This window comes from Cricetulus griseus, chromosome 2 (genome assembly GCF_003668045.3).
Source record: "Cricetulus griseus strain 17A/GY chromosome 2, alternate assembly CriGri-PICRH-1.0, whole genome shotgun sequence".
Taxonomy (NCBI): Eukaryota; Metazoa; Chordata; class Mammalia; order Rodentia; family Cricetidae; genus Cricetulus; species Cricetulus griseus.
The window spans coordinates 380739419-380764715 of record NC_048595.1 but is presented as its reverse complement, the minus strand read 5'-3'; the positions used below and the strand labels follow the sequence as shown (position 1 = coordinate 380764715).

The 25297-nt window shown below is 49.0% G+C and overlaps 1 protein-coding gene across 2 annotated transcripts in view; it reads left to right on the top strand.

Annotated features, from left to right (window-relative positions):
• The window catches only part of Efcab6 (EF-hand calcium binding domain 6), a 170663-nt gene extending 153165 nt beyond the window's left edge, over window positions 1–17498 (top strand). For both annotated transcript variants that reach the window (XM_035439192.1, XM_035439193.1), the window contains 6 exons: window positions 4496–4723; window positions 11951–12193; window positions 13317–13467; window positions 13643–13827; window positions 16563–16712; window positions 17376–17498. In XM_035439192.1, the coding sequence (XP_035295083.1) occupies window positions 4496–4723; window positions 11951–12193; window positions 13317–13467; window positions 13643–13827; window positions 16563–16712; window positions 17376–17498 (1080 nt within the window). The remainder of the gene's footprint in view (window positions 1–4495; window positions 4724–11950; window positions 12194–13316; window positions 13468–13642; window positions 13828–16562; window positions 16713–17375) is intronic.
• Window positions 17499–25297: the final 7799 nt, after the last annotated feature.

The following is a 25297-nucleotide window of genomic DNA, read 5'->3' as shown; positions in this document are numbered from 1 at the left end:
TATATCAGAGATGGCGTGAGTCTGGCCAGCACCCTGCCAGGCACGTGGGGCATGTGTTGATTATGGTATGTACAGATGTGTGCAGGAGTGATCATCCCTTATACAGCCACCTTGTGGTCTTTCTCCATTCCTTCTCCTCCATTACTGATGCTTTCTGGATAAGTTTTCCCTTGGAACCTTCTAGCAGCTGCACTGTAGCCCATCTGTAAAAATAGCACATTCTCCCTAACCATGTGCCTAAGGTTGTTATTGCCAATGCTTTGTTTTATAAAGCTTGCTAACTCTCTCTCATTTATTTTCTAAGGAGACTGCCAAAAGAGCCAGGGCTGAGTTGACCACAAGACACTGTCTGGTTCCATAAAGCTTCTCCTTCTCTCCACATGGAGATGATCAGAGTTCATGGTTAGCTAAAGCAGAGCCTTGCTGTCTTTTCCATTTCTCTGCGTCCAGTTGATTCATGACCACCACTCAGAGCAGGCAGAGTCCTGACCCCTCCCTCATTATGGCATCATGGTGTGTCTGCTGTTTGTTTCTGGATTCCACTTTGCATCAACATCTCCCTTGACCCCTGGGGATTCACTCCCCAGGAAACAGAGGACTGGCACCCTTGCTCTCTGTGAAGTTCATCTTTCAGAGTGAGAAAGCAAACGTGAGGGTAGAGGTCAGAGAGAAATGTGACAAGAAACCATCAGGGAAGGGGACAGACTAGAGGAGGAATGGGGTCTCAAAGAGAGAAAAGTACACAGGCTCCCTGGGTAGTGCGGCACCTGTGGTGTCCTGCAAGTAGCAGGAGCCCTTAGCTTCAGCAGGAAGTCACAGCAAACAGAAGCCCATTGTGAGTCTGGCTAGCCCCTTGGCCTGGGGGTTCTGTGGAGAGCCCAAGAGGGTCTGGCCTTGGGAAAAGTCACATCTAAAAAGGCACCTCCTCTAGGGAGCATGCCCAATCATAGGCACAAGAGACTTTCACAGTGAGGTGAGAATGGGGCTGAGCTGTTGGGGTTTGTGAGTGGTTTTAATGTGGGGTCAGAAAACAGTCAACACAGCTGGCTGAAGGCTTTGGGGCTGGGCAGGGGGCTTCCATTTGCTGAGGCAGAAACCAGGTAGGATCACACTCCGCTGTTGGTGCTCCAGGACAGGAGTCTCTCTGATGAAACCGGTGAGCCATGTCTTGCTTGGGCTCTGCCCCTCACAGGGGCCATCTATGGAAGGCAGCCACTGTCTAGTGCTGTGACATTGTGACAAACAGAGCTCTCGATAAAAAGGCTTTGGGGGAGGGGAAGGGCTGATGTCCCATCCCAGGTGGGCAGAGCCTTAGCGCAGCAACACAGCCGGAGTCTCAGCCAAGCTCCATGACTCTCACTAGATCATAGTTACAGAAAGCTGTTGAGGAATATTATTTTAAGGTGTGTGACTTTTGTTTATGCTGCATTTGTTTAACTCTGTGAAGCTGTGATTCTCTGCTTATCTAAAACACCTGATGGTCTGATAAAGAGCTGAAAGGCCAATACTGAGGCAGGAGCAAGGATAGGCAGGCCTGGCAGGCAGAGTCTAAATAGAAGAAACAAGAGAGGAGAGCAGCAAGATAACAAGAGGTGGGGGGTGGCAGCCACCCAGCCGCCCAGCCACCCAGCCAGCCATGGAGTAAGAAGGAAAGTAAGATATGCAGAAGTAAGAAAGATAAAAGCCCAGAGGGAAAAGGTAGTCAGGATAATTTAAGAAAAACTGGCAAGAAACAAGCCAAGCTACAGCATTTCTAAGAAAGCATAAGACTCCATGTGTGAGTTATTTGGGAGCTGGGTGGTGGGCCCCCCAAAAAGACAAAAGAGTGAAACATCACAACGGCCAGATTCAATATCTTGTGGGTCAGACCCTCCTGTTGCTAGCCTTTCCTAAAATTGTATGACTGCATATTTTTAATCATGAATGTAATTGGCAAACTGTCTGTTGATTCCCATCCACCCTTCCCCATATATCCAGTGAAGGTATGTGGGGAGAGGAGGAGGAAGGGATGGAAGGGGGAGGGGAGAGAGAGAGAGAGAGAGAGAGAGAGAGAGAGAGAGAGAGAGGAGAGACTGTGTACACAACCTCAGCTGAATTCCTCAGGAGCCATCCACCTTGTTTGGAGATACAACCTTCCATGGCCTGAGACTACTAGTCTAAGCTGGCTGGCCCATGAACCCTGGGGATGCTCCTGTCTTACTTCCTCAGGCTCGGATTGCAGGAGCACACCACCCTGCTCCCTCTTTAGGGTGGGACCTAGGGATCTAGTTCAGGTCCTGGTGCCTATGCAGTGCTCTACCCACTGAGCAATCTCCCCAGGCCCCAGAGAGGTTTTCTTAGAGCTTGAAAGGGGCTTTGTGGCTTGAATCTGACTCTCTCACTCAGGAACATGCCCCCCCCCCATCCCTGTCTCAGTAGATGCAGGTCTCTCCTGGGAGGCTCCGTCACTCTCGGAATCTCACCCATGTGTTCAGGCTGTCATTAATGTGATGAAGAATTCTCCTCACTTCAACTGATAACTAGTGCTTTTCAAAAGCAGCCATTGCTTTTTGTGGTTTTAGCTCAGATTGGACCGCTTTCTTAAATTGTTTGGAGACTTTCTAGCCAATTTGTCTTATCTAGCAAGTATGATGTCTTTAGCATTTTAATCTTCATCTTCTTGTCTTAGCTCAAAAGGTAGATCTTCTAAAAAAAAATATGTAAAGTAGGTGAGGTGTCTCTCATGCTCTGTAGCCACCTGGGTTAAAAGATAGATAGATAGATAGATAGATAGATAGATAGATAGATAGATAGATAGATAGATAGATAGATAGATAGATAGAGCCCAACTATATAGGGCAGGCAGTGGTAAAGATGGTACAAATGCTGCTCCATCCTGGAGACCTGAGTCCAATCACTGGAACTGTGTAAAGGTAGGAAAGAGCCAACCTCACGACTTATCCCCTCATGGTCATCTCAGTCACCTCACAGTCATTACCTCAGCTCAGTTTTATTCCTCCTGAGGAGGAAACAGGCAAAAAGTTGGCAAGCTACTTATTGTAGATCCTCCCAGCCAGGTAGAGGTGGAATCAATTTGAAACTAGTCCTGGGCCTGCCTTTCTCCCACGCTGAGCTGTCTCAGTGTTTCAAATGTGCTTTTGGACTTAGAGGCAGGACTCCACACTAGGGAGGCACCCTCTGGTCTCTGGGTGCTGACACAGGTTGGAAAGGCAGGGATGCTAGTGGATACTGAGCTCCGGGACTCACTTCCAACCATGTGAACTCTGAAAGGCATGAGACACACCAGTGATTTCACTTAGATTTTTCTCAAGTGAGAGATAACTATGCTCCTTTACCTTACAAATGACTTCAGGTGGGTGTGGGAGAAACTCTGGTACCCATGGGTGATCGGGGCTGGAGTCTAAGTGGAATTGTGTGTCTGTGTTTCCAAGGACACTCCCAGTTGCTGCTGGGCTGTGCTACAGTTTCATAAAACATGTCTCCAGACAGTGACAGTGCAGACATCACTGTTGGAGCACCTAAGGTGTGGCAAAGTTCAAGGATCTGCTGATTGTCTAGCACAGCCCTAGTATCCACAGCAAGAGCTAGTGTCAAAGCAAGGACCACGATGAGACTCATCACCCAGATATGCCAAGGCCAGGCTAGGGCCAGTATTCCTGCACTCTTGAATTTTCTCACCCCTGGGTTATCACCAGCCAGGTCTCCTGTGCCATTAGAGTGCCACCTTCCCTCTCCCCAGGTTTGGCTCACTCAGCAAGGAAGTACTTGCCAAAGCTGTCTCCTACATTGCAGGAGGTTGAAGACTCTTATTTTACACACCTTGACCCTTTGGGTCTCCCAAGTCTGGTTACATGGTGGTGCCCAGTCTCCCCAGAGGCCTGAACTAGCTAGCTCCAAAATAAACGGAGAGTCCCTGCCTGTTTACCTGGCCCCTTTGCTTGCCACTCCAGTCCATCTATCCCCCTAGTGAAGTGCCAGACCCTGAAGGGGTGTGGTTTAACCATCCTCAGGCCCCCATCTGCAAGCCCTTTGCCTGCTCATAGTTAAAAAGCTCCTCCTGCCTCGGTCCAGGAAGTCCCTGATATGGGCCCAGGTTATGCATCCCCCTGCTGGGCTCCAGGCTTCTGGGGATGCAGAAGTCCTTCTGCTAACCTAATGTGGTTGGCACTTTACCAACTGAACCATCTCCCCAGCCCTCGTATGTGTTAAATGAACCCAAAGACAGCCATCAGGAGGAAACGGGAGAGAGTATATGGTGCACCCTCCCTGGGGCTTCTCAGTGTTCCACAACCCACCTTCCAAGGGCAGAGTGCCACTCTGGGGACCACTTTCATGGCAAGTGAGCCCAGGCTTCCACACAGCTGGGCTGACCTGTCATTAGAAATCACAGCACATCTGTTCTTCTCTAGCCTATTAAGCTATGCCTCCCTGCACCCAGAGACAAGAGGTATCTACCATTCACTCAGTGGATCAATTTGCATTCTGTTGTGTGCAGACTGCTGATGAGTGGGCAGAGAAGATGCCCAAGGTCCCGGCCCCCACAGCTCCCAAAGAAATGGCCAACAGAGACATCTTGACACGAGTGCACAAGGCAGTGGCTTCCCACTATCACGTCATTGCCCAGGAGTTTGAGAACTTCGACACCACGAAAAGCAACACAGTCTCCAGAGATGAGTTCAGATCCGTGTGCACCCGCCATGTGCAGATCCTGACCGACGAGCAGGTAGGACTATGGCTGCTCACCCCAAGCAGTTTGAGCAGAGAGTTCTCCGCTGCACTCCACCCCCACCCACTCATCCTTTCTTTTCCTTCTCCTCCCCCTCTTTTTCCTCTTTTCCTTCCCCCTCCCCTCCTTTCACTTCCTCCTTTTCCCTGCTCCTCTCCCCTCCCCCTGTCCCATCCCCTTTCCTTCACTACCTTCCCCTGTTTCCTCTTCAATAAGCTCTCAGAATAGAGTAAGTTATTAGGAAAAGACTGACCTTAAACTTGGGTTGAACTTCCTGCTTTGGCCTCCCCAGTTCTGGGAGTGCCTGCCTGAGTTACCATGCCACGCTGAGGCCCTATTGAAGCAGCTGTTACTCTTAACAACTGCGATCCACACCCTTTCAGTCAGGGTGAGCTTTCTGTCCCTTTGCTGTTAAAATCAGTCCCAACTCCCAGTCTCCTGAATCTGTGATCATCTGGCACTAGTGTGATTGACAGGGCTTTCCCTCTCTCTGCTGCACCCTGGGGCAGCGTGCTGTGCCAGGAGTGTTGGGGATGGAGCCAGGGTACTAAGTACCATTTACCTGCCATCTTGTCTCCATGACCTGGCTCATCTGCATTGTTTCACACTCAAAAGAGCCCAGCTCTCCTGACTTTCAGATCTCTGTGAGTGGGGGAAGGGATGCGGCTTGGAATCCTGTGGCTGTAATCAACCTTGCAGAGAAAGAGAGCAGCTTTATCAGGAATGGGTATCTCTGAACATTTATATGTGATTTTACCCCCAAAGCAGACACCCCTAGCAAGTGAGAAGGATGCTTGCAGGTAATAAAACAACTCAGGCTTCTGTGCCTTTCCAGCTGTGTACCTGTCCAGCTGTGCACCTGTCTGGCTGTGTACCTGTCCAGCTGTATAACTCAGAAAAGTTGGTTAGCATCTATGTGTTTTCCCTGGTGCCACACCCTGCCTCCCCCCCCCCAAACCATAGACCTGCTTAGCACCCTTCCTTCTATCCAGCTACCTTCTCTGCCAGGACCTGGTCCCTGCATCTCTCACTGCCTGTGCCTCCTTCCAGATACTAAGCAGATTCCAGATTCCCAGCTCCACTTGGCAGAGCTAGCCAGGTTCCACTTGGCCCTTCCAGCCCCCTCCATCTTCCCAGCTCCCATGCCCCTGGTCTTCTGATCCTAGCCTTGGCCTCTGAGCTGGTTCCTAGGAGCATAGCCACCCATCTTGATGTGCAGCAAATGCCCAGAGGCAGCAGAGTCCACTCATGCATGAGTGGCAGTCCTGGGCTGCTGTCCACAGACGGATTTCCTCCTATTGCTGTGGCGGGATACCTGATAGAAGCACTGTGAGGAAGGGAGGGTTTATTTTGGCTCACAGTTTGGAGGTGCAGGCTGTGATGATGGGGAATGCATGACAACAGAGGCTTGAAACAGCTGGCTATGTTGTGTGCACAGCCAGGAAGCAGAGTGAGGTGACTGCTGGTCACTTCCTTTTTCTTCAGCCCAGGACCCCAGGCCATCAAATGGTCCCACTCACATTTACATACAGGCTCTACCGCCTTTTGGGAAGGAGCTGAGAGGCCATGACCAGGCAACTGCAGGGGACCGTGGTCTCCCTGACAACAGGATGCAGGACTACAGAGGCAGAGAGCAGTGCAGACAGGTGTAGTGAGAACCAGAAACAGGAAGGGCAGGTTTTACTGCTGCTGCCAGGAGCCAAACAGCCCCAGCCTGCCTCCAAATGGTCTGCATTCTCGGAGAACTTTTAGATAGCAAACATAACTAAGTAGAATAGACAGTGTCTTAGCCAGTGATGATGCTGTATATTTCTTTCAGGGCAGGAAAAGGGTACAGATAGTGAATGGGAGACAGGCTTGTAACTAGTAGGGTTGAGGAGGCTCTCTGAGGAAGTAGCCTCAAAGGGAAGACCTGGCTACTAGGTAGGGTTAGCTGGAAGCAGAAGGTACATGGATGAAAAGGACTGTGATGGGGTTGGACCCTTGGCAGATGCTTTAAGGTGGGTGAGCCTTTGTCTTCACTTGGGTGTAAGAGGACTGCACCTACCCTATGCCAGTTGTCCTGATGAGTGGTTTTAAACAGAGATCCTCTGGCTGCTGTGTGGAGATAGATGAAGAGCATGGACCAGGGGTGGACCATTGAGAGAGCGGACAAGAGGCGCTGAGGGTGTCAGAGCTGAATCCCAGAGGATGTGCCGGTGTGGTGCTCACTGTAAAAATGGCTGTGTTCACTATGAGTGGCAATAAAGCTAGGTGTTGTGCAGGATTGAGCAAAGAGGTTCAATGTGAGCTGTCCACATGAAGCTGTAGAGGTAGGTGCCCAAGGCAGAGGCTGGAGGACAGGCAATGTAAGAGTGGACAGTCCACGGCAAAGAACCCAAGATACAGGCTGACGGTGCCGGGGGCAGGCGGAGCTTGGGGGCAACAGGTGGAGAAGTTTGGGAGATAAGAGAGAGCAGAAAAAAAAAAAACCAAGCAACCACATTGTGATGCTGGGGAGGTGCTGGATATGCCTCGTGTGCATATATGTGTGCAAGTGTGTGTCACATATGTATGTGAGTATGTATATGCACATATATGTGAGCGCACTGCGTGCGTGTGTGAGTGAGTGCATGCGTTCTTTTCTACAGCACATCACTGCAGTTGGGTGGACTCTGCATGCACAGCTCACTCTTAGCTCCACTCTGGACTGTGGTTGAGCCATCCTCACTTTGCCCAAGGAACATCAGCTGGTCCTCTCTGAAATTTTTGGCATTTTGACTTTTTATTCTTGCCATGCAGACAGCACCTGTTTGTCCACTATGTAAAGTGGGCCTCCCTCATCTCAGGCCCAGCACTGTCTATCAGCCATCCCCTCCCGGAGGTCTGCTCTAAGTCCACCCTGCTCCAGCAAATTGTAAATAACCAGTACCTGGGTCTCCGTGGCTCTTGTCAGTCCAGGAGTGTCTGCAACATTCTCAGCTTTCTGGGCTCCCCTGGAAGTTGAGTGGTAGTGCACACTGTAAAACCCGTTCTGAGGCAGAGGCATCATGAACTCCCTGACAGTGTGGCTTCATGAGTTCCTGCCTCCAGGGGGTGAAGGGAGGGGAACCTGGGACACTTATTGGATTGCAGCGATTGAGTTTCCTGACCCAGACTCCTCTCTTCCTGTAGGTGTCTGCTATCTTTCATTCTGCTCTATTGTTACTGTGTGGGATCTTGTGTCTTTAACATCTGTTTTGTTTCATTGTAAGGAAACATTTGTAACTTCATACCTTCAGTTAAGTTTTTCAGTTAAGTCATTGTAATAACTTGTCAGCCCATTCCCTGAGCTGATAACTCAGGCCAGCTCTGAACAGCAAGCAGGTGTTGTTTCAGCCCATATACCCGTTATGCCTTTTTCTTGCTTTATAGCAATGCCTAGATCCCACAGTCCCTCTAAACAGAGCCGTGATAATGGCTTCCCTGTTCTAGCCTTGATTGGACAGGAATGCTTCTGTGTTCTGAGGTTAAATCTATTTTCGGTAGAGATACTTTGATATATCAAATTTCAGGAGCTCCTGATCAATTGTTAAGTTCTTTGTATGCCTTTTTTTCTAGAACCCGGCAACCATGGCTAGGTACTGCTTGTATGAAATGCTTCCCCTACATGTATACTGTATCAAGATAGGCATCAAGTTTTTGTTACTCAGTTTCTGAGTTGTGCTGATAGGTGGTATGATACTAAAGCAAATGTACGCTCCTGTTGGAAGCACAGTTTGGTCAGGGTGTGTTGAAAGTGTTTCCACGGCTGGAGAGATGATGGCTCAGTGGTTTGGAGCACTGGCTGCTCTTGCAGAGGACTTGGGTTCTGACCTACATGGTGGCTCATAACTGCCTATAATGCTAATTCCGGAAAATCCAATGCCCTCTTCTGACCTTGGCAAATACAAACATGTACACACTCTCTTGCCCTCCCATCCCCCTTTAAACTTAAAAACAATTGTGTTGATGTTTGTGATGTGAATCTGTACTTTCTCACGTTTATGTCTTGTTTGAAGCAAGAGTACACCAGCTGTGTAAGTAGAGTCTAGGACTATGTGCTTCCTTGTTTTGTCAGAGGGGTCTGGGCAGAACTGGGCTGCCAGCTTCTTGAAATTAAAAAATGTCGGTAAAGCTTTCTGGGGGCCAGTGTTTTCTAAAAGGAGTTTGTTTTTTTTTTTTTTAAACTGCCAGTATGTTTTTTTCTGATAGTTACAGGACCACCCAGGCTCATCCATTTTGGTGGCTCATGTTTTTACATGAATCTGTTCACTTTTTCTCATTTTTCTGATTGGCATACACTGACTCACCATAGAATCTATGTCCTCTTTTCAGTTAGCTTCTGCTGTATGTGCCGCACAGCTGGACCACCCAGCACTTGGCTTCCACCTAGCTTCATACCACAGCCCTGTGTACTCTCTCTGTCTTTCTGCAGATCAGCTTTCAGCTCTCCAGGCTTCCTGCTGTATTGACAGCCTCTCTTGTTCCCTCTGCTTTGGCATAGGTTGGATGCCGGCTTTGAATTTCAGCTGCTTTTCCTTCCATAATAGGCACTTAAAACTGTACATTTCTGTCTAATTACTACTTTAGCTGCATCCAAATTTTGATACATAGTTGTAAAATTATAATGGAGCTCCTAGTCTCTTATTCCCATCTTGGGTTCTTTGATTTAGAAATACGGGTGTTTTTTTGTTCCTGAATGAATGTGTTTTTAAAGAGTTATTAACTTATAAATGAACATGATTTTAATTAGCGAATGGGACTGAATCTTATCAGTTATTAGAATTATCTGGGATTGGATGTGTGGTCATTCTTTATGTTTCATTTGTAGCTAGATGGTGTGTTTTGAATGGAGTATTATGAAGTGTTCTACACCTGCTGATTGAAACCAGCTGTTACTTCTAGCCTCAGAATCTCTATTCTCTTTTAGCTTGGCCCATCAATGGCTGAGAAATGTGGATACTTGCAACTCAGTATTAGATGTATCAAGTTCTAAGAAAATAGCTTTTAATCTTAAAGTCTATTTAATGTTATAGTAGCATGACCCCTGAACCTCTTTCATTTAGTGTCTACTTGCTATATCTATTTAAACTTCTTCAAATCTCTGACACCCCTGATACTTCTGTTTTTGTGTGTAGACTTTATGAATAGCACATAAATGGTTTCTTAAACATCCTCTCTAGTGATCCCTGCCATTTTACATGGGTGTTTGGCTCATTTACATTTATTGTTGTTCCTGTTGTCTCCATTTATTTCTGTCATCAATATTAAGCTTCCTGCCATGCTCATTTCCTTTATGTTGTTTGAAAATGTATTTTCTTGACATAATTTGGATCAAGCTCTTTAAAACCCCTTTCTAACTTATTTGTCAAAAACTACGTATTTTCCTGGTCAATAAATGGCTGTTACCCTGACATCTTAACAATTTTAAACCAGGTCCCCTTAACCTCTGGTTTGTGAGGATATTGAGTTGCTGTGATTCAGTGGTCTCCTTGGATTTCATGGTATTGGTATTAGTATTTTATCTTTGTCTTGCAATTTTCTCTACAAATTAAACCCTTATGGTTCACTGACCCCACTGGTGTTTGTTCAGCATTGCTTTCTTTATCTATTCCATAGGAGGCCTTTCTTATGCTCATTTTTTTCTTCTAAGTACAGCCTTTGTGATCTATTAATAAAATTTTTTTGAGGATTGTGTTTTTCATTTCAAGGAATTTTATTTTCACCTTATTTCAAATGTGTGTCAATTGTGTCTTTCTCACGGCTAGTGCTATTGCTTGATTTTAACATGATGAGGTATGGTCACTGACAGTTCTGATATCTGAAGGCAGAGTTAGGCTTGGCTTGCTCCTTCATGTGTGTGGCGATTTTATTTCTTTGAATGCCATCAGTAGGCTGAGTTTATTGGGAGTTGTGCTGTTGTTATATTTAGTTATAAAATCAGCTTTGCAGGGAGATGTAGGTTCTGAAGTTGAATCAGAACTCTGGGCAGGGCTTAGCAGACCCCTGGGAGGATTCTGCTTATTAGAACTAGAGAAGCCCTGGGCTAGCCCACCTCCAAGCTCATCAGCTATGTGGAGTTGTGTTACCCATCACAGGTTGTTTTTAATTCTCAATGATTTCCAATCCTCTCAGCTGGAGGCACTAACCTATGGGAATATGCTTGGTATGCACACCTGTTTGTAAACCCCATACATGGCAGCTGCTTCCTGAGGATTCACAGGTCAGGGTGGTACAAGCCTAAGATGCCCTAACTCGAATTCTAGAGAGGCACTCACATGTCTAACCCTAGGAGTAGGCTGGTATGGCAGCTAGCAAGCCTTTGGGGACTTTAAACAGAGCCGAAGAGTCTGTCACTTTAAGTCATTTGCTGTGGATAAGCCCCAGGAAACACCCAGGAGCAAAACTAAGTTTCTGGTGACCTCTAGATTGCAAGGGGAACAGGCAGCTGTTCCCCAGTCCAGCCTCCTGGCCTCTGTCCCTTGGAAGGCTAACAGAAGTGGGTTTTTCAAGCAATCAGGTTCGGGGGACAAGAGCCCTTCTTCTTGGCTCCCTGAAAGCCCTGTAGCCATCAAAATCAGCTCATGTGGGAAGCTGCCTGCCACTTGGTTCCATGCTGTGCATAGTTTCCATACGGTCTGTGGCATCAGACAGCCACCATACAAAGCCATAAACTTCTCCCTGGATTCTAAATGCTTCCTTTTCATCTTGCAAGAGGGACATTTCTTACCTTTGGGGTGAAATAAATTGTGGATGTGACAGCAGTGGCTGGGGCCGTAGCACCTGTGAGCCGCTCCCACTCAGGTGTTCAGGGACACCTGAGAAATGAGGCCGGTGGCTTCCCTGGGATGGAGGTGGGGCCCTGGTTTGATTTGCATTTTCTCCTAAAATGTTTTTATGCACCACAGCTCGGTCACTGTGACTAATCACAAGATTTAATAGCCTTAAACTGCTCACCGAGGACCCAATTCAATTAAAAAATGTCCTGCGGAAGCCATGAATAATCCTCTTGTCTTGCCTTCTCCCCCCCACCCGCCCCCAGTCTTCCAGAGGCTTCCATCCTGCAGAGACCAGATGGATTTTTTTCCTTTCTTAATTTTTTTTTAAATTAACGTGAACCATGGTTCACAGTCACCTCCTGTTACCTCTGGTCCCACTCCTCCAGGACCCCGGAGAGACTCCAGCTAGGTTAACATTCCCCTGGGACTGACTTGCTGCTATTAGTTTGACAGGCTGTGGGGCGAGATGCCGGTCAATGCCAAGGGGAGGCTCAAGTACCAGGACTTCCTCAGCAGATTCAGCACTGATAGGGAACCCTCACCACCCATGGCTGCTGGCGACTCTGGAGACTCCACCATGGCCCAGAGGGGAAGCAGTGCCCCCGATGTCTCCCAAGCAACCAGATCAACCCTCTGCTCTCCTCCTCGGGACTCCAAGGCGGGGCTGAAATCCCGGAGTCATCCCTGTGTGAGTTCCCAGCATGCCCCATGTCACCTCTAGGCAGGTCACTGTGAGACTGGGCTCATGAGTCTGGGGGAGACTCTAGTGTCGGTTTCTGGTGTGTGTTGGGGGAAGGGCAGGGTGAAAAGGGGACCCTAGAGAGGGCCAGAAGGGGAGGAAGAGGCAGGAGTAGGCCACAGGACCCATGGGCAGGAAGCGTGGCTCTGATAATGACAGTCTCCTGACCTTGGGCACCACCTGCACGGATGAATGTGTTCCCAATTTACACCAGAGCTAGGCAAGGCCTAGAGTGTTTTCCTGGGCCTCAGTCCTTAATGTGATACCAGCCGTTAGCCCTTGGCTGAGTCATCCCAGATTTTCCAGGAGGAGGCTCCTGGGGGTGTCTCCCTTGCCCTTGAACAGAATGACAGTGTCTCCAGGGACCAACAACTGAGGCCATACCATACCTGCCCACAAGGCCACTGCTGTGTGCTTAGACCATGTGCCCAAAATAGGATGGCCCTAGACACAGTGCCTATCATGCACTCATAACACTCAGCACTGACTTCTGTATACCTACTATGCACTGGTTGGGTGTTACAGCTCAAAATGGATAAAGGTCCCTCTCAAGGGGATTATGGTGTCAAGATCTCAGGGTGACAGTGAATGTGGTCTTTAGTGAAGTAGAGCAGGGGTCAGAAACACCTTAAGGCTAACCACCTCCTAGTTACCCCACATTGGGAGAGGGATTTGGTTGCTGGTCTGTTGAGATCTGGACAGAGAGATGACCAGCAGTACTCAGGGGTTTTAGACGGCGAGTCTGGGAAAATACGTGTAGTCTTAAGGAGCTAGGCCTGAGAAAGGCTCCATCTGATGTGGCTGTCCTTGAGGGTGGAAGGGACCCCAAGCCAAGGAATGCAGGGAATTAGGAAGGCAAGAAGGGCTGTCCTCTAAAACATGGCTGTGTATTCATTTCCAAAGCTATTCTGCTTATTATGGGTTGGCTTCAGATGGCTCCCTGGCAGAAATAAGGTCTTGTCCTTTTGTGGTGCCTACAGAGCTGACCTTCAGACCCCAGATCACTCTGTGGTTCCCACGACTGCCCCCAAGAGACCTCCAGTTGAGATATCCTTTCTCTCCCTCCCTGCAGACACCAGTGGGCACCCCACCCCTGCAGAACTGTGAGCCCATTGAGAGCAAGCTCCGCAAGCAGATCCAGGGCTGCTGGCGCGAGCTCCTGAAGGAATGCAAGGAGAAGGACAGTGACAAGCAAGGGAGCATTACTGCAGCAGAATTCCTGGGTCTGTTTGACTCCAGCCCTGTGGAGACATGAGTCAGGCCTGCCAGCCCTGGGGGTGTGGGGTGTGGGAGGAACCTGTGAGGGTGCTCATGGGTGGAGCCCACCCATCAGTAGCTAAATGAAGGCAAGAATTCATGAATCCCCACCAACTGCACTGTGGGCTGCTTGGTCCTCAGCTATCGTGGAGAAGTTCAAGCTGGACATCAGCAAGGAGGAAAGCCAGCAGCTCATTGTCAAGTATGACCTGAAGGACAACGGCAAGTTCGCCTACTGTGACTTCATTCAGAGCTGCGTTCTCTTGCTGAAGGCCAAGGAGACCTCACTGATGCGGAGGATGAGGATCCAGAATGCAGACAAAATGGTAGGTGTGTGGTCCTGGAGACCTTGGGGTCCTGAACCAGGCACCCCTAACTTGTCAGTACAGGTGGACCTGGTCACATAGGATCCCCAAGATCAGAGAGCCACCAGCCAGGACTCACCTGACAGAAGTCCCCAGTGTTACTGCTCCCTCCCCACAAATGTCCTTTGGATCTCTGGCTACCCAGGATCTGTGCTGTGAGGCCTGCACCTTCATTCCCCAACTACTGAAGGCCAGGACAGTGGAAGGTGAGCACCAGGTCAGCTAAGATGGTGGGTCTGTGTGTCAAGGCGTGTTCCTGCAGGTAGGGTAAAGGGGGTAAATATAAGACTTGGGGGTAAATATAGATCTAACTGTGACATTAAAAATGTCCTAGAAGCTTAGTTTCTTTCAAAAATAATGGAAAGAAATCTTCTCTCTGCTTCTGGAACTGAGGGCAGAGTCTAGAGGTACAGCTTCCAGGCTGGAGCCTGAAAATCTTTTGGTGGGAGCCATCTGCTCACAGTGGTCATTATTGGAATAGGGCAGTACTTCCTCCTCTCAGTGTACCCTGGGAGTTAAAGAAACAGCAAAATGGGCATGTGGGGGGGGGTCCCAGGGCTCACAGCCAAATTAAACCTTCAGAACTTGGCTGTGAATGTGCACCTAGTGGGGGAGCCTGGGCTGAGTGTGGGCGGGGCTTAAACAGCTCTAACACACCACCCCACGCCCACCCCACCACCCCTGCTCATCGATGCTCTGTGACCCTCATTCCTTTATTCCTGCTTGCCTTTTCTCTTTGTTGGTGGAGCAAAACTTTTGGAGACAGGGTCTCACCATGTAACCCAAGCTGGCCTGATACTCCTTGCAGTCTTCCTGCTTTACCACCAACACTTAGCTGTGATAGCAAAAGATGGCAAAGACTAAGACCCAACCAGGGGAGCAGCCCTGGCTCTCCCCTTTCAGTCTCAGTTGTGAATTAGTCCTCAAAACTGCAACTAGTGGGCTGGAGAGATGGCTCAGAGGTTAAGAGCACTGACTGCTCTTCCAGAGGTCCTGAGTTCAATTCCCAGCAACCACATGGTGGCTCACAACCATCCGTTATGAGATCTGGTGCCCTCTTCTGGTGTGCAGATAGACATGGAAGCAGAATGTTGTATACATAATAAATAAATAAAATCTTTAAAAAAAAAAAAAGGAGCTGGGCGTTGGTGGCGCACGCCTTTAATCCCAGCACTCGGGAGGCAGAGGCAGGTGGATCTCTGTGAGTTCGAGACCAGCCTGGTCTACAAGAGCTAGTTCCAGGACAGCCTCCAAAGCCACAGAGAAACCCTGTCTCAAAAAACAAAACAAAACAAAAAAACAAAACAAAAAAAAACAAAAACAAAACAAAAAACCCTACAACTAGTGCTTTCCCTAGCCTTGCTCACGTTTCTCCAGAACACAGAACATACAAAGTATGTTCTATGGTCCTGGTCCATTGTCTGTAATACTGATTTAGATAAGGGAATGAGGCTGAGCAGTAGAGTGGGGAGCATGCTTGAGTCTCTCACAAGGCCCGAGAGCAAGCAAATCCAGTTCCAACCTTCTTATAGCTCAGTGGGGACTGATGGCCTCAACGCACCCACACACCCACCTGGGCAGCCATCAGAGGGACTGGAACCAATGGTCCATACTAAAACCCATGCAGGAAGCCACACACAGAAAGTTCTAGGTGAGATCCAGTATCCAATGCCACTTACCTGTAGGAGCCAGTCAGGCAAAGCCACAAGATAGCCCAGCCCTGTGGATAAGAGATGCCGTTCTGGTCCTCCTTGGCGTCTTTTGAGGCCCAGGAACCTAGTGGGAGAACCATGAGGCTCTTGTATCCTGAAAAGCCTCTCCTAGTCTCCTCCTGCTCCTCTGGCCTCTTTCCCCTTCTAGAAATGAACTAGAATGGTCTATGAGAAGCAGATGGCAGTTCTCTGTGGGGACAAGTACATTGATGCCTCTTTTGTCTAGAATAGAGGGTGTCTCCAGACTTTCCCCAACCTTACAGAGTCTGGAGGGCCATGATGGGAGCTCTGAGCAACACAAGGAGACTGGGATCTTTCCAGCTATTCCAGAACACACCCATTAGACTGGAGGTGTTAAGTGCTAAGTGGCATACAAACTGAAAGCAATGTCACCTTGCTCATTTGTTTTAGGTAGTGCCATGTTGCGGCTAAGCTTTCCTGGGACTTGCTTCATGCTCTTGCCTGTAGTTCCCCCTCCATGATGTGCAGACATGCATTGGGGCTAAAACAATCAGACAGACATCCTGTTTTCATCCCGTAGCACCTAAAGGAAAAAGCACAGTGCTGTGACACTTCCCATTACCACATGTGGTCACACCTGTCACTTTCCAAATACCCTTTATTTACAAGAACCTGCTAGAAGGCCTCATCTTTGTCTTATCTCAGTATGACTTTGAAATTGGCCCAGAGACTGCATGGTCCTGACCTTGCAAATGGGACCTGCTGTGACTGGCTCAGAGCTAGGATCATGCTCCCTCCCTCAGCCTCAAGGTTCCATCTGAGAACTGGAGGTAGAAGCAGCCCCCACCTCCCCTCTAAGTTGTGAGACCTCTGAGGTGTTCCCACAACCTTCTGCACCCCTGAGGGCAGAGATCTGAACAGCCCTCATTGCAGGGCCAGGCCACCAGCTGAGACGGCAGTGTGCAGTGCCTCCACCAGGTCCACTGCAGTTCCCAAGTGCTGCTGCCCTGATCTTTGTTTTAGAAAGAAGCTGGTGCAGAGACGCAGTCCTTTTACTCAGCCTTGCTGAGGATTCAGCCCAAGATTGTTCACTGCTGGAGGCCCATGCGACGTACCTTCAAGGCCTATGATGAGAACGGGACAGGGCTTCTGAGTGTGGCTGACTTCAGGAAGGTGAGACTCTGTTCTCTGTGGCTATAGACCCAGAGCAGATACCATGCATAAAAATGGCCAGGAGCATGGAAAGTTCAAAGGAGACCCTGTACCTGCCCACGGAGGCCTAGGCTCTGGCTTACTTGCCCCTTACTTGCAGACTACAGCTTCTCCCTAAAGGTTTCTAGAAAGTTCCAAGTCCCGTGTGGTGTGTGTGTGTGTGTGTGTGTGTGTGTGTGTGTGTATACACACACATGTGAATGCATGTGCACACAGTACCTTTGTTTCCTTTGAGAGACCAAATACTACTGTTACTGCTAGGTCCCTGTCCAGTCCTGGGATCTACTCCTGTGTCCTGTCAGGGTCTTGGGACTGCTGGAACAGCCCAACAGTGTGTATGTAATCTAGGCCTCCCACATAGCCTCAACACCCAGGTTCCTTCCCCACCTCCTGGTCCAAGGTGGCTTCTGGAGTGCCTACCTCATCCCAGATATTGAGAAAAAGGTATACCCCATCCCTTCTGAGAAGGTGTCCTGGGTCCTGCCACTGAGGAGGAAAGAAGTGATAGCGGTGGGCACCTAGCATCCTCAGCCAGGGCTCTTCCATGCCCCGAGCCTGCAGGAGGAAGGATGAGAGAGTCTACCAGCAGCCACCACCACTGCTAATCTTCCTCCTGGTCCCCAGGTGCTGCGGCAGTACAGCATCAACCTGTCAGAGGAGGAGTTCTTCCATGTTCTGGAGTACTATGACAAGTCATTGTCATCCAAGATTTCCTACAATGACTTCCTGCGCGCCTTCCTGCAGTAGGCACCCAGGCGGGGATGCACTGGGGACAGATGGGGCCTCAGGGTCTATCCCCAAGACTATCAAAACCAGACAATGGAGGACTGTTGTCAATTCCGCAAAGCGACTTTAGAGCCTAACCGTACCCAGAGTCAGGCTCTGGAGATATACAGGCTCTCGCTCCAACCATCATCAGGGCCTCTCTGGGGGACAACAGGGCGGCCGCTGGCCTCGGGCGTCCTCACTCACTCATTTGAGCAAATAAAATAGTCTTTGCAGGAATGACTCTTGAGACTTTAAAAGAACTACTTACTAATAAAATGTTTTAAAACTTGGGATTCTTGGGGGTTTGTTCATGGCTGCCTGCAGGGCATACCTGCTCATCCACGGTCCCTGTACCATTATTCAAGGGCCAAGGCTGCTTCTGCCCACCCACTTCTGCTTTAGATCAGAGGACAGCTGGAGCCCCAATGGCCATGTCCATCCTGATTAGTTTTTTGCCAGCTTGGCACAAACTAGAAGAGGGAACCTCTGAGAAGAGAGAAGCTCAACTGGGAAGTTTCCTCCATCAGCCGGGCCTGTAGGCAAGTCTGTAGGGTATTTTCATCACTAATGATATGGGAGAGCCCAGGCCTGGGAGCAGTGTCATCCCTGGGCAGGAGGTCCTGAATCATAGAAGAAAGGTGGAGCAAGCCAGTAAGCAGTGTTCCATTATGGCCTTGCATCAACTCCTGCCTCTGGTTCCTGTCCTGGCATCCCTCAATGATGGGAGTGTGACCTGAGAGCTGTAAAATGAAATAAACCTGTTCCTCCCCAAATTGGTTTTGGTCTTGGTGTTTATACAGTAGTGGCAAACTAGGACAATGTCCTACACTCCTTCCAAGGTCCAACCAGGGTCACTTGCTTGGGGTCCTCCCATGACCTCTGGGGAGGGCAGGGGGGTGAGCAGCATCCCCACGAAGGGTGCACCTCTGTCCCTCCCCTCTTCACAGTAGCAATAGGCACAGAGTCCAGCTGGTAGGGTAAGAGTGCAGCCCTGCTCTGCACCCACACCCGGTGAAGGTCTCCAGCCTGGCCAGGCATGGCCCCTGGATCCCTCTCTCAGGAAGAAAACAAAGCTGCAAGTTGGGTGGTGACCTGGGTCCAGGGATCAGCTCTGCTGGACTTTTTGGCACAGGGGGACTTACTTTCTAAACTTAGCCACATCTCTAGCTCCCAGCACTGTCAGCCAGATGCCTGGTGTGACACCTCCAACAGGGTTACACTGCAGCCCCTCACTGACATAGCCCAGGAGACAGTGGGCTCTGAGAGATCCGGGGCATACCATTCCAACCCCAGAAACCACAAGGGCCCCCTGCACTTGTTAAGTAACCTACTGAAATCCACAGTGTGGAGGATGGGGTGAGGGGGTTGTGGGCCCTCACACATGTGCCTAGAACTTGGCATTCATCCCATCCTGTGCCTCAGTCTTCATCTTCTGCACACTGACTGTCACACAGCCTTGAACTCAGAACCTGCTGTTCCTTCTGCCACTTCCTCCTCAGAACACAGCCAACTCCTGTCTTCTGTGGCTGAGACACACTTGTCTGGCACAGTTTAGGAGCTGAGGAAAAGGATGGCAACAATAAAAGGCAGGACTGGAGGTGGCCCACAAAGCCCAGAATATTCACTCCCTGTCCTTGCATGGGAAAGGGTGGAAGCCCCTTGATACACATGCTCTGATTTCAACAAAAATATTACCTGATGTTCCAAAAATGACACTCTGCAGAGACAAGCATGAGGATCAGATGCGACATGGATTTTGGAAACTACCAGAAGGTAAAAGAAGCAGACATGCTTGTTATAAATGGTAATGGAAAAGGAAGACAGTAAACATGACTAAATAGGAAACTCCAGCAGAGAGGAAAACCACAGTGACATGATGGGCTTGTCGGCAAATGAAACAGTGGACACGGTGGCAGGTTGGCAGTGTGTGGATAGATGCGGAGAAAGCATGGAAGATGACGAGGCTGGAAGCTGTCGGGCAGGAAGTGTTTGGGAGAGTGCCTCCACAAACCTGTTGAAGACCCGGAACATCCGAAGGAAGAACACAGGGCCAGGTAGAGTCACCGCACACCGGGGTGCATAGTACTAGACACAGCTGTGGAACCAGCCAAGGGAAGAGGCCCACTGCCTGTAGGGGCTAGGTAAAGACCCGAACACCTCTTCCTAGAAGCCACCTCTCCCCAGATGGCCAAAAATGAGGGCTGACAGGAGAATGGCCAAAACACCACAGCTCACAAAAGACCCTACCAAAGCAGGGGAAGGGGATGCAGCTCTACAGACACACAAAACCCAAACGAAACTTAAAAGTAGGGCGAGCTTCAGATTTGGAAAGGACCCTGTCCCAGAACTAAGATGGAGAGTAACTGAGGAAGTCACCCAAGGTTAATCTCTGGTCTGCCCACATGCATACACGCACACATGTGCACTTGAATGTGCACTCCTGCACATGCAAACACACACCTGTGCACACTTGTACCCACACACATGCAAACTTCTCTCAGCAGTCAAAACAGAAAGGAAACAAGATTGTTGTGTCGAATCAGCATGGCTGTCTGCACAGGACATTCCTAAGAGCCAAAACGCTTCTAGAGTTAAGTAGGCAGCATGCCACCAGGTCATTAGAAGTTGTTTTTCCTTTAATTGGTGCTGCCTTTTAAGCTGCTGCTAGCTTATTCAGCAACTGCAACTCCCACCACTACCAGCAGTGGCTAGGCTGCAAGAGCCCAAGCCTGAGGAAATTCTGTTCCCTCAAGCACCAACTCTTTCAAAACTACTAAGGAAACTTACTTAAATCTCTGTCCCACTAAAGAGCTCAAGATTCAAAGGCTGAGGTAGAATCCTGCTTCCCAGAGAGGATGAACAGCAAGCAGCTCAGCTAGCTCACCTCCTTCGGTCTCCCAAGAGGTCCTGGTGGTCCTTCTTGCCCCTCCTTATAAACCCTTCTCCACCTGGCTTCTCCCTACAACTTCTTGTCAGCTAGTTGCTGACCCAGCCTCCTGACTGCAGGTGAATTTTATTTAATCAAACACATCTTTGCATCATTAAACAAATGTTCCAGAGCATAAAAGTAAACACCTTAAAATAATATTCTATAATAAGAAGTCACTAGCATCTCCAGTTAGCATGCACAACCAGAATGGAAGTTTAAAAACAACACCACTTATGACAGCCCCTTCCAGTAGAACACACAAACCTAAAAACCCTGACAGGTCCTCCTGTACAGTGGCAGGCGATGAAACCCTAAAAACAAAACCAGAGATCAAAGTCAGTGCAGAGATAATCAGGTGCTCCTGGGTTGGAAGACTCAGTATTGTGAACATATCTTCACAGTTGGGTTTTCCCCCCTGACGTTTATATTATTACTATTACTATTATTATTATTATTATTATTATTATTATTATTATTTTGATTTTTTGAGACAGGGTTTCTCTGTGTAGCTTTGGAGCCTATCCTGGCACTCGCTCTGGAGACCAGAGCTGGCCTCGAACTCACAGAGCCTCTGCCTCCCAAGTGCTGGGATTAAAGGCATGCGCCACCAACGCCCGGCCAACGTTTATCTTATTGTATGTTTGGCTCACCTTCTCAGAGGGGTCAGTATGGCTTGGCTGCTTTTGGCTGTGTGATACACATAACAGGATGGTATGGTAGAGAGGATTGCTCACCTTGTAGCAGCCAGGAAGGGAGGCAGTAGTTGGTCTCCCAACACCCACTTCAATCATGTACCTGTGGTAACCTGACTTCTTCCTGCTAGGTCCCACCTCCCAGTAGAGCCACAGGTTGATGACCACGTGTCAATCATTGAGACTTTGGGAAACACCTGTTACAAATGATTGCAGTATCCAAAGAACAATGGAATGAAAGAAAAAAATGACAAATTGAGTTTAATAAAAAATTTTAACACTTGTTGTGAGAATGGGACTGGGAAGACAGACCCACAGATGGAGAGAATATTATATAGAGATTTTAAATCATCAGCAAGAGAAATGGCTTGGTGGTTAAAGCACATGTGTGCAAGCAAGAGAATCAGAGTTCTGAGCCCCAGGGCCGGGAGCCTGATAGTTAGTTAGCTGTGACTCCAGCCCCCAGGAGGTGGAGGTAGGAGTTCTTGTAAGCTGACTCCTTGCTACTGTCTCAACAGGACTGCAGAAGGGTGCAGCTCAGTAGTAGAGTGCTTGCTTCATGTGTGAAGTGAGGAGAAAGAAAGGTGGGAGGGAGGGAAGGACCCAGAGACTCTGGTGCACTGAAGCAGCTCTAATGTGATGACACCATAGCCTCAGAGGGAGAGCCGTGACTGTCCAGGAACTCTACTGTGGCTCCAGTGGTATGGGTAGAAGTTGAGGGCACTTCCTCAGACTGAACAGGGCTTCAAGGGTAATGGTTGAGAAGTCAAGGTCCCAGGACGGGTCACAGGCTGCAGGCCCATGAGACTCTGGGCAAGGGACCAGTCAGAGGAAAGGTTTATGTGGAGATTGTTATTGCAAGGTCTGTCCTTGGTCACTCCTCATGCCTTTTTTGCCCCAAATCCATGGCTTATTATGCCAGCTGTGTCCCAAGAGAGGCTTCTACTTCATGTCAACTGGACCACAGAACACCTCTTCTCATGGCCCTAGGTCACCCCCTGCTCAGGAGGCCCAAACAGAACTATGTGGCTTTTCCTTACACCCCTTTCTTCCACACTCCCTTTCAGTGACTAGTAGCCCACATCGACTACCATCCTTGGCTCTCTGTGGCCTTTGTCCTCATCTACCTTTACTAATCTTCCCTTCTAAATCTGTTACCATAACCACCAGGATTTCTGCAATCCAAGCCAGGCCCTTAGGGAAGTAAGTGCTAAGGTTGTGGCTGGATCAATAAAGAGCTGGATGAGGGTTACATAGGATGGGTGGAAGAATTGACAAATGGATAACTTGATGGGTGGATGGATGGATAGTTGGATGATGGATGGGTGGATGGATGGATGGAGGAATGGATGGATGGGTAAATGGAGGTATATCTGAAGGGGTCAGGTAAATTAATGGTTTTATCAGTAGTGTATGGTCAGATGAGTGTAGAGATGTATGATAGCTTGGTTGGTACATAGATAGATGGATAGTTTTGTGCATGGATAGATGGTTAGCTAGCTGGCTGAAGGATGGATGATGGATGGATGGATGGATGGATGGATGGATGGATGGGTGTGGATGGTGGGTGGATGGGTAGTTTGCTGGGTAAGTAGATAGATGGAAATATGAAAGTATGACCCAGTGGGCAAGTGAGTGACTGTGGAAAGATGAATAGTTGGATAAGTGGATGGGTATAAATGATAGAAATTTTGTAGCCAGGACAGCCTTAGGACTGGGGTGCTTTTCTTATGCAATATGTGAACCTTTTGTCTGCCTATGGATGGTTGGCCATGTCACTTTTAGAACAAGCCAGCACTTGGCCTACACCAAATTGCTTTGTTTAGAAGCTCAGACATCCAGTAAAACAGTCCCAACCTTGACACCACCTCTGCTGTCCCTGCACCCATGGGAGGTAAAGATAAGCAGAGGATGTAGTCACCAACTCCCTCTGGAACTTGGAGTTCTTCCTTCCTATGTCCCCTCATGACACAGGGACACCTGCAAAAAGAGCAGCCAGGTGGACTCGGCTTTTTCTTTTTACAAAGACTTTATTGTCTGACATGCTTGACAAAAAAGTTACAGCCACAATCAAGTTATGCCAAAATGATTGAGGAGCAGGCCGCCATCTTTCAAATCTTGAGGACTTCCAATGAATTTTCTCTTAAAGATAGCTGCCTCCACAGCTTTTCTTCTCCACATAAAAATATGCCATAATCTGAAGATGCCCTAGGAAAAGCTTTTTCTTTAAAGTTTATAGTTCTTGGTCCACATAGAAACTGAAGAGCCGAGACAGCACACAGGAGGTGTGTTTCCTCTGCCCCAAACATGTCGTGCATCTGAGGCACAGAAGAGAGACCTTGTAAATGTCCCCATACAGCAAGAACTACTTGGCCCAAGTAAGAGTCCTGCAGCCCTGTGGCCTGTGGGGCACCACTGTCCTGGCCAGCATAGGGCACCACAGGCCTCCTGGGAATGCAGCTTCACCCATAGTGAGCCACATGAACCTGGTTCATTCACTTGCAAGGAAAGACTCAGGAGTGGGTCTCACAGGATGCTGGGGTTCTGAGCTTAAAGCTCAGAATTCCTTATGGTCTAAGGGACTCTCAACTGAAAATAAATGAGAGCCAGTTTTGAACAGGACCCTTCAAAATTAAACAGTCTTGGCCCATGCCCTGCTTTGTAGGGAGAGAACTCTGGTGGTGACAGTGAGGGCTGTGAGGCCAGAAATGAGGTCAAAATCTTGTTGCTGCCCCTTTTATGCTGTGCACCCTCAGGCAAGTGACCTCATCTCTCTGGCCTCAGTGGTCTCATTTCTATAACAGGGCAAGAGTAGCTACCTATGTTGCAGGAATGAGTGTAGATAAACCCAAATTATATAGAATAAAAGGTACCAGGAGAGGTGGTCCCCAAGGCTTGGGCCAGGCTGAGGAATCGAGGCCCTTATGTCAGATGCATGACATAGAAGTTGTAAAACAGCAAGGGTCAGCAAATAATAGTATTTTTGTGATGTGTTACTAAGAATCAGAGTGAGTGCAAAAATAGTCCACAAAGAACAAATATCAGCATTTTAAATAAAGACTACTTCTGACCCTGCCTGCCCCTGACGTGGGGCCTCGCTGGCTCTATCCCCTGCAGATGGGCTCACCCAGGCCTAACCCAAGAAAGGCTGCAGCCCCAGGTGTTGTTGCCATCAAAGCCCAGGCTGCTCTGTTACTACGCCACCTCCCAGTGACTAGTGGTACTGACAAGCCCAGCAAACAATCCTCAGAAGGGAAACTCACATCAAGGAATGGTGGATACTAACAGAACCAGGTTAGATTTGGAGGGGTGTGTGCCATACACACTGGACATGTATATGACCAGGCACAGGGCCTCAGCCTGCGGAACCCCCTGGGTGTTGTGATTTACAGAGTCATGTGGCTCCAGGGAATCTAAGGTGGCCTCACATAATAAGGAACCAGCAGGTTCTGGCCACCCAGAAGAACCAAGCCCCCAAATCCAGGCTCATCATCTCCCAGCAGAAGCTGGGGACACTCAGCCATGTCCACAGCAACAGCAGGGTCCTAAGAAAGAAGAGGGACTAAGCCAAGCTAACTGCTGGAGACCTGATCAGGGGCTGTCGGAATTCCTGAGATGTCTCTGAACACTCCAAGATCCCTGCACACAAGGAACAGGCCTATCCCCTTGCATCCAGCCAGGGAAGGGCTGTCTGTGCCCAGGCCTCACATTCCCCCAACCTTGGGGCTCACAGCCACACAGATGCACTTGGGTAGCAAGATATTTTGTATAAAAATTCCCAAAACTCATCCAAGGGCAGCGGCTTCTCAAAGTAGGAGAGTGTTGAACTGAGCATGGGTGACGCTTCTGTCATTTCCCGAGTAAGAGAGGGCTGCGAGCCTGTGAGGCCCTGCAATGAAGGATAGATGTGCACACGGAAAACAGAAGTGAGCATGGAGCCCCGATGGGGCTGCTCAAGGCCCCAGCTGAAGGTGGCAGAAGGCTGACAGTCAAAGGCAATTTCTTTTATCCCAAGGAGTCTACTCATTGCTGGCTGGTCCCATGGCCAGATGGACTGTCTGGGCTGTTCTGCATGGGAGGAAGTGGGTTAGGGGATCCAGGCTCTCAGCCAGACATACGGAGCTGACATGGGCAGGCAGAGCTGGAGTGGGGAGCAG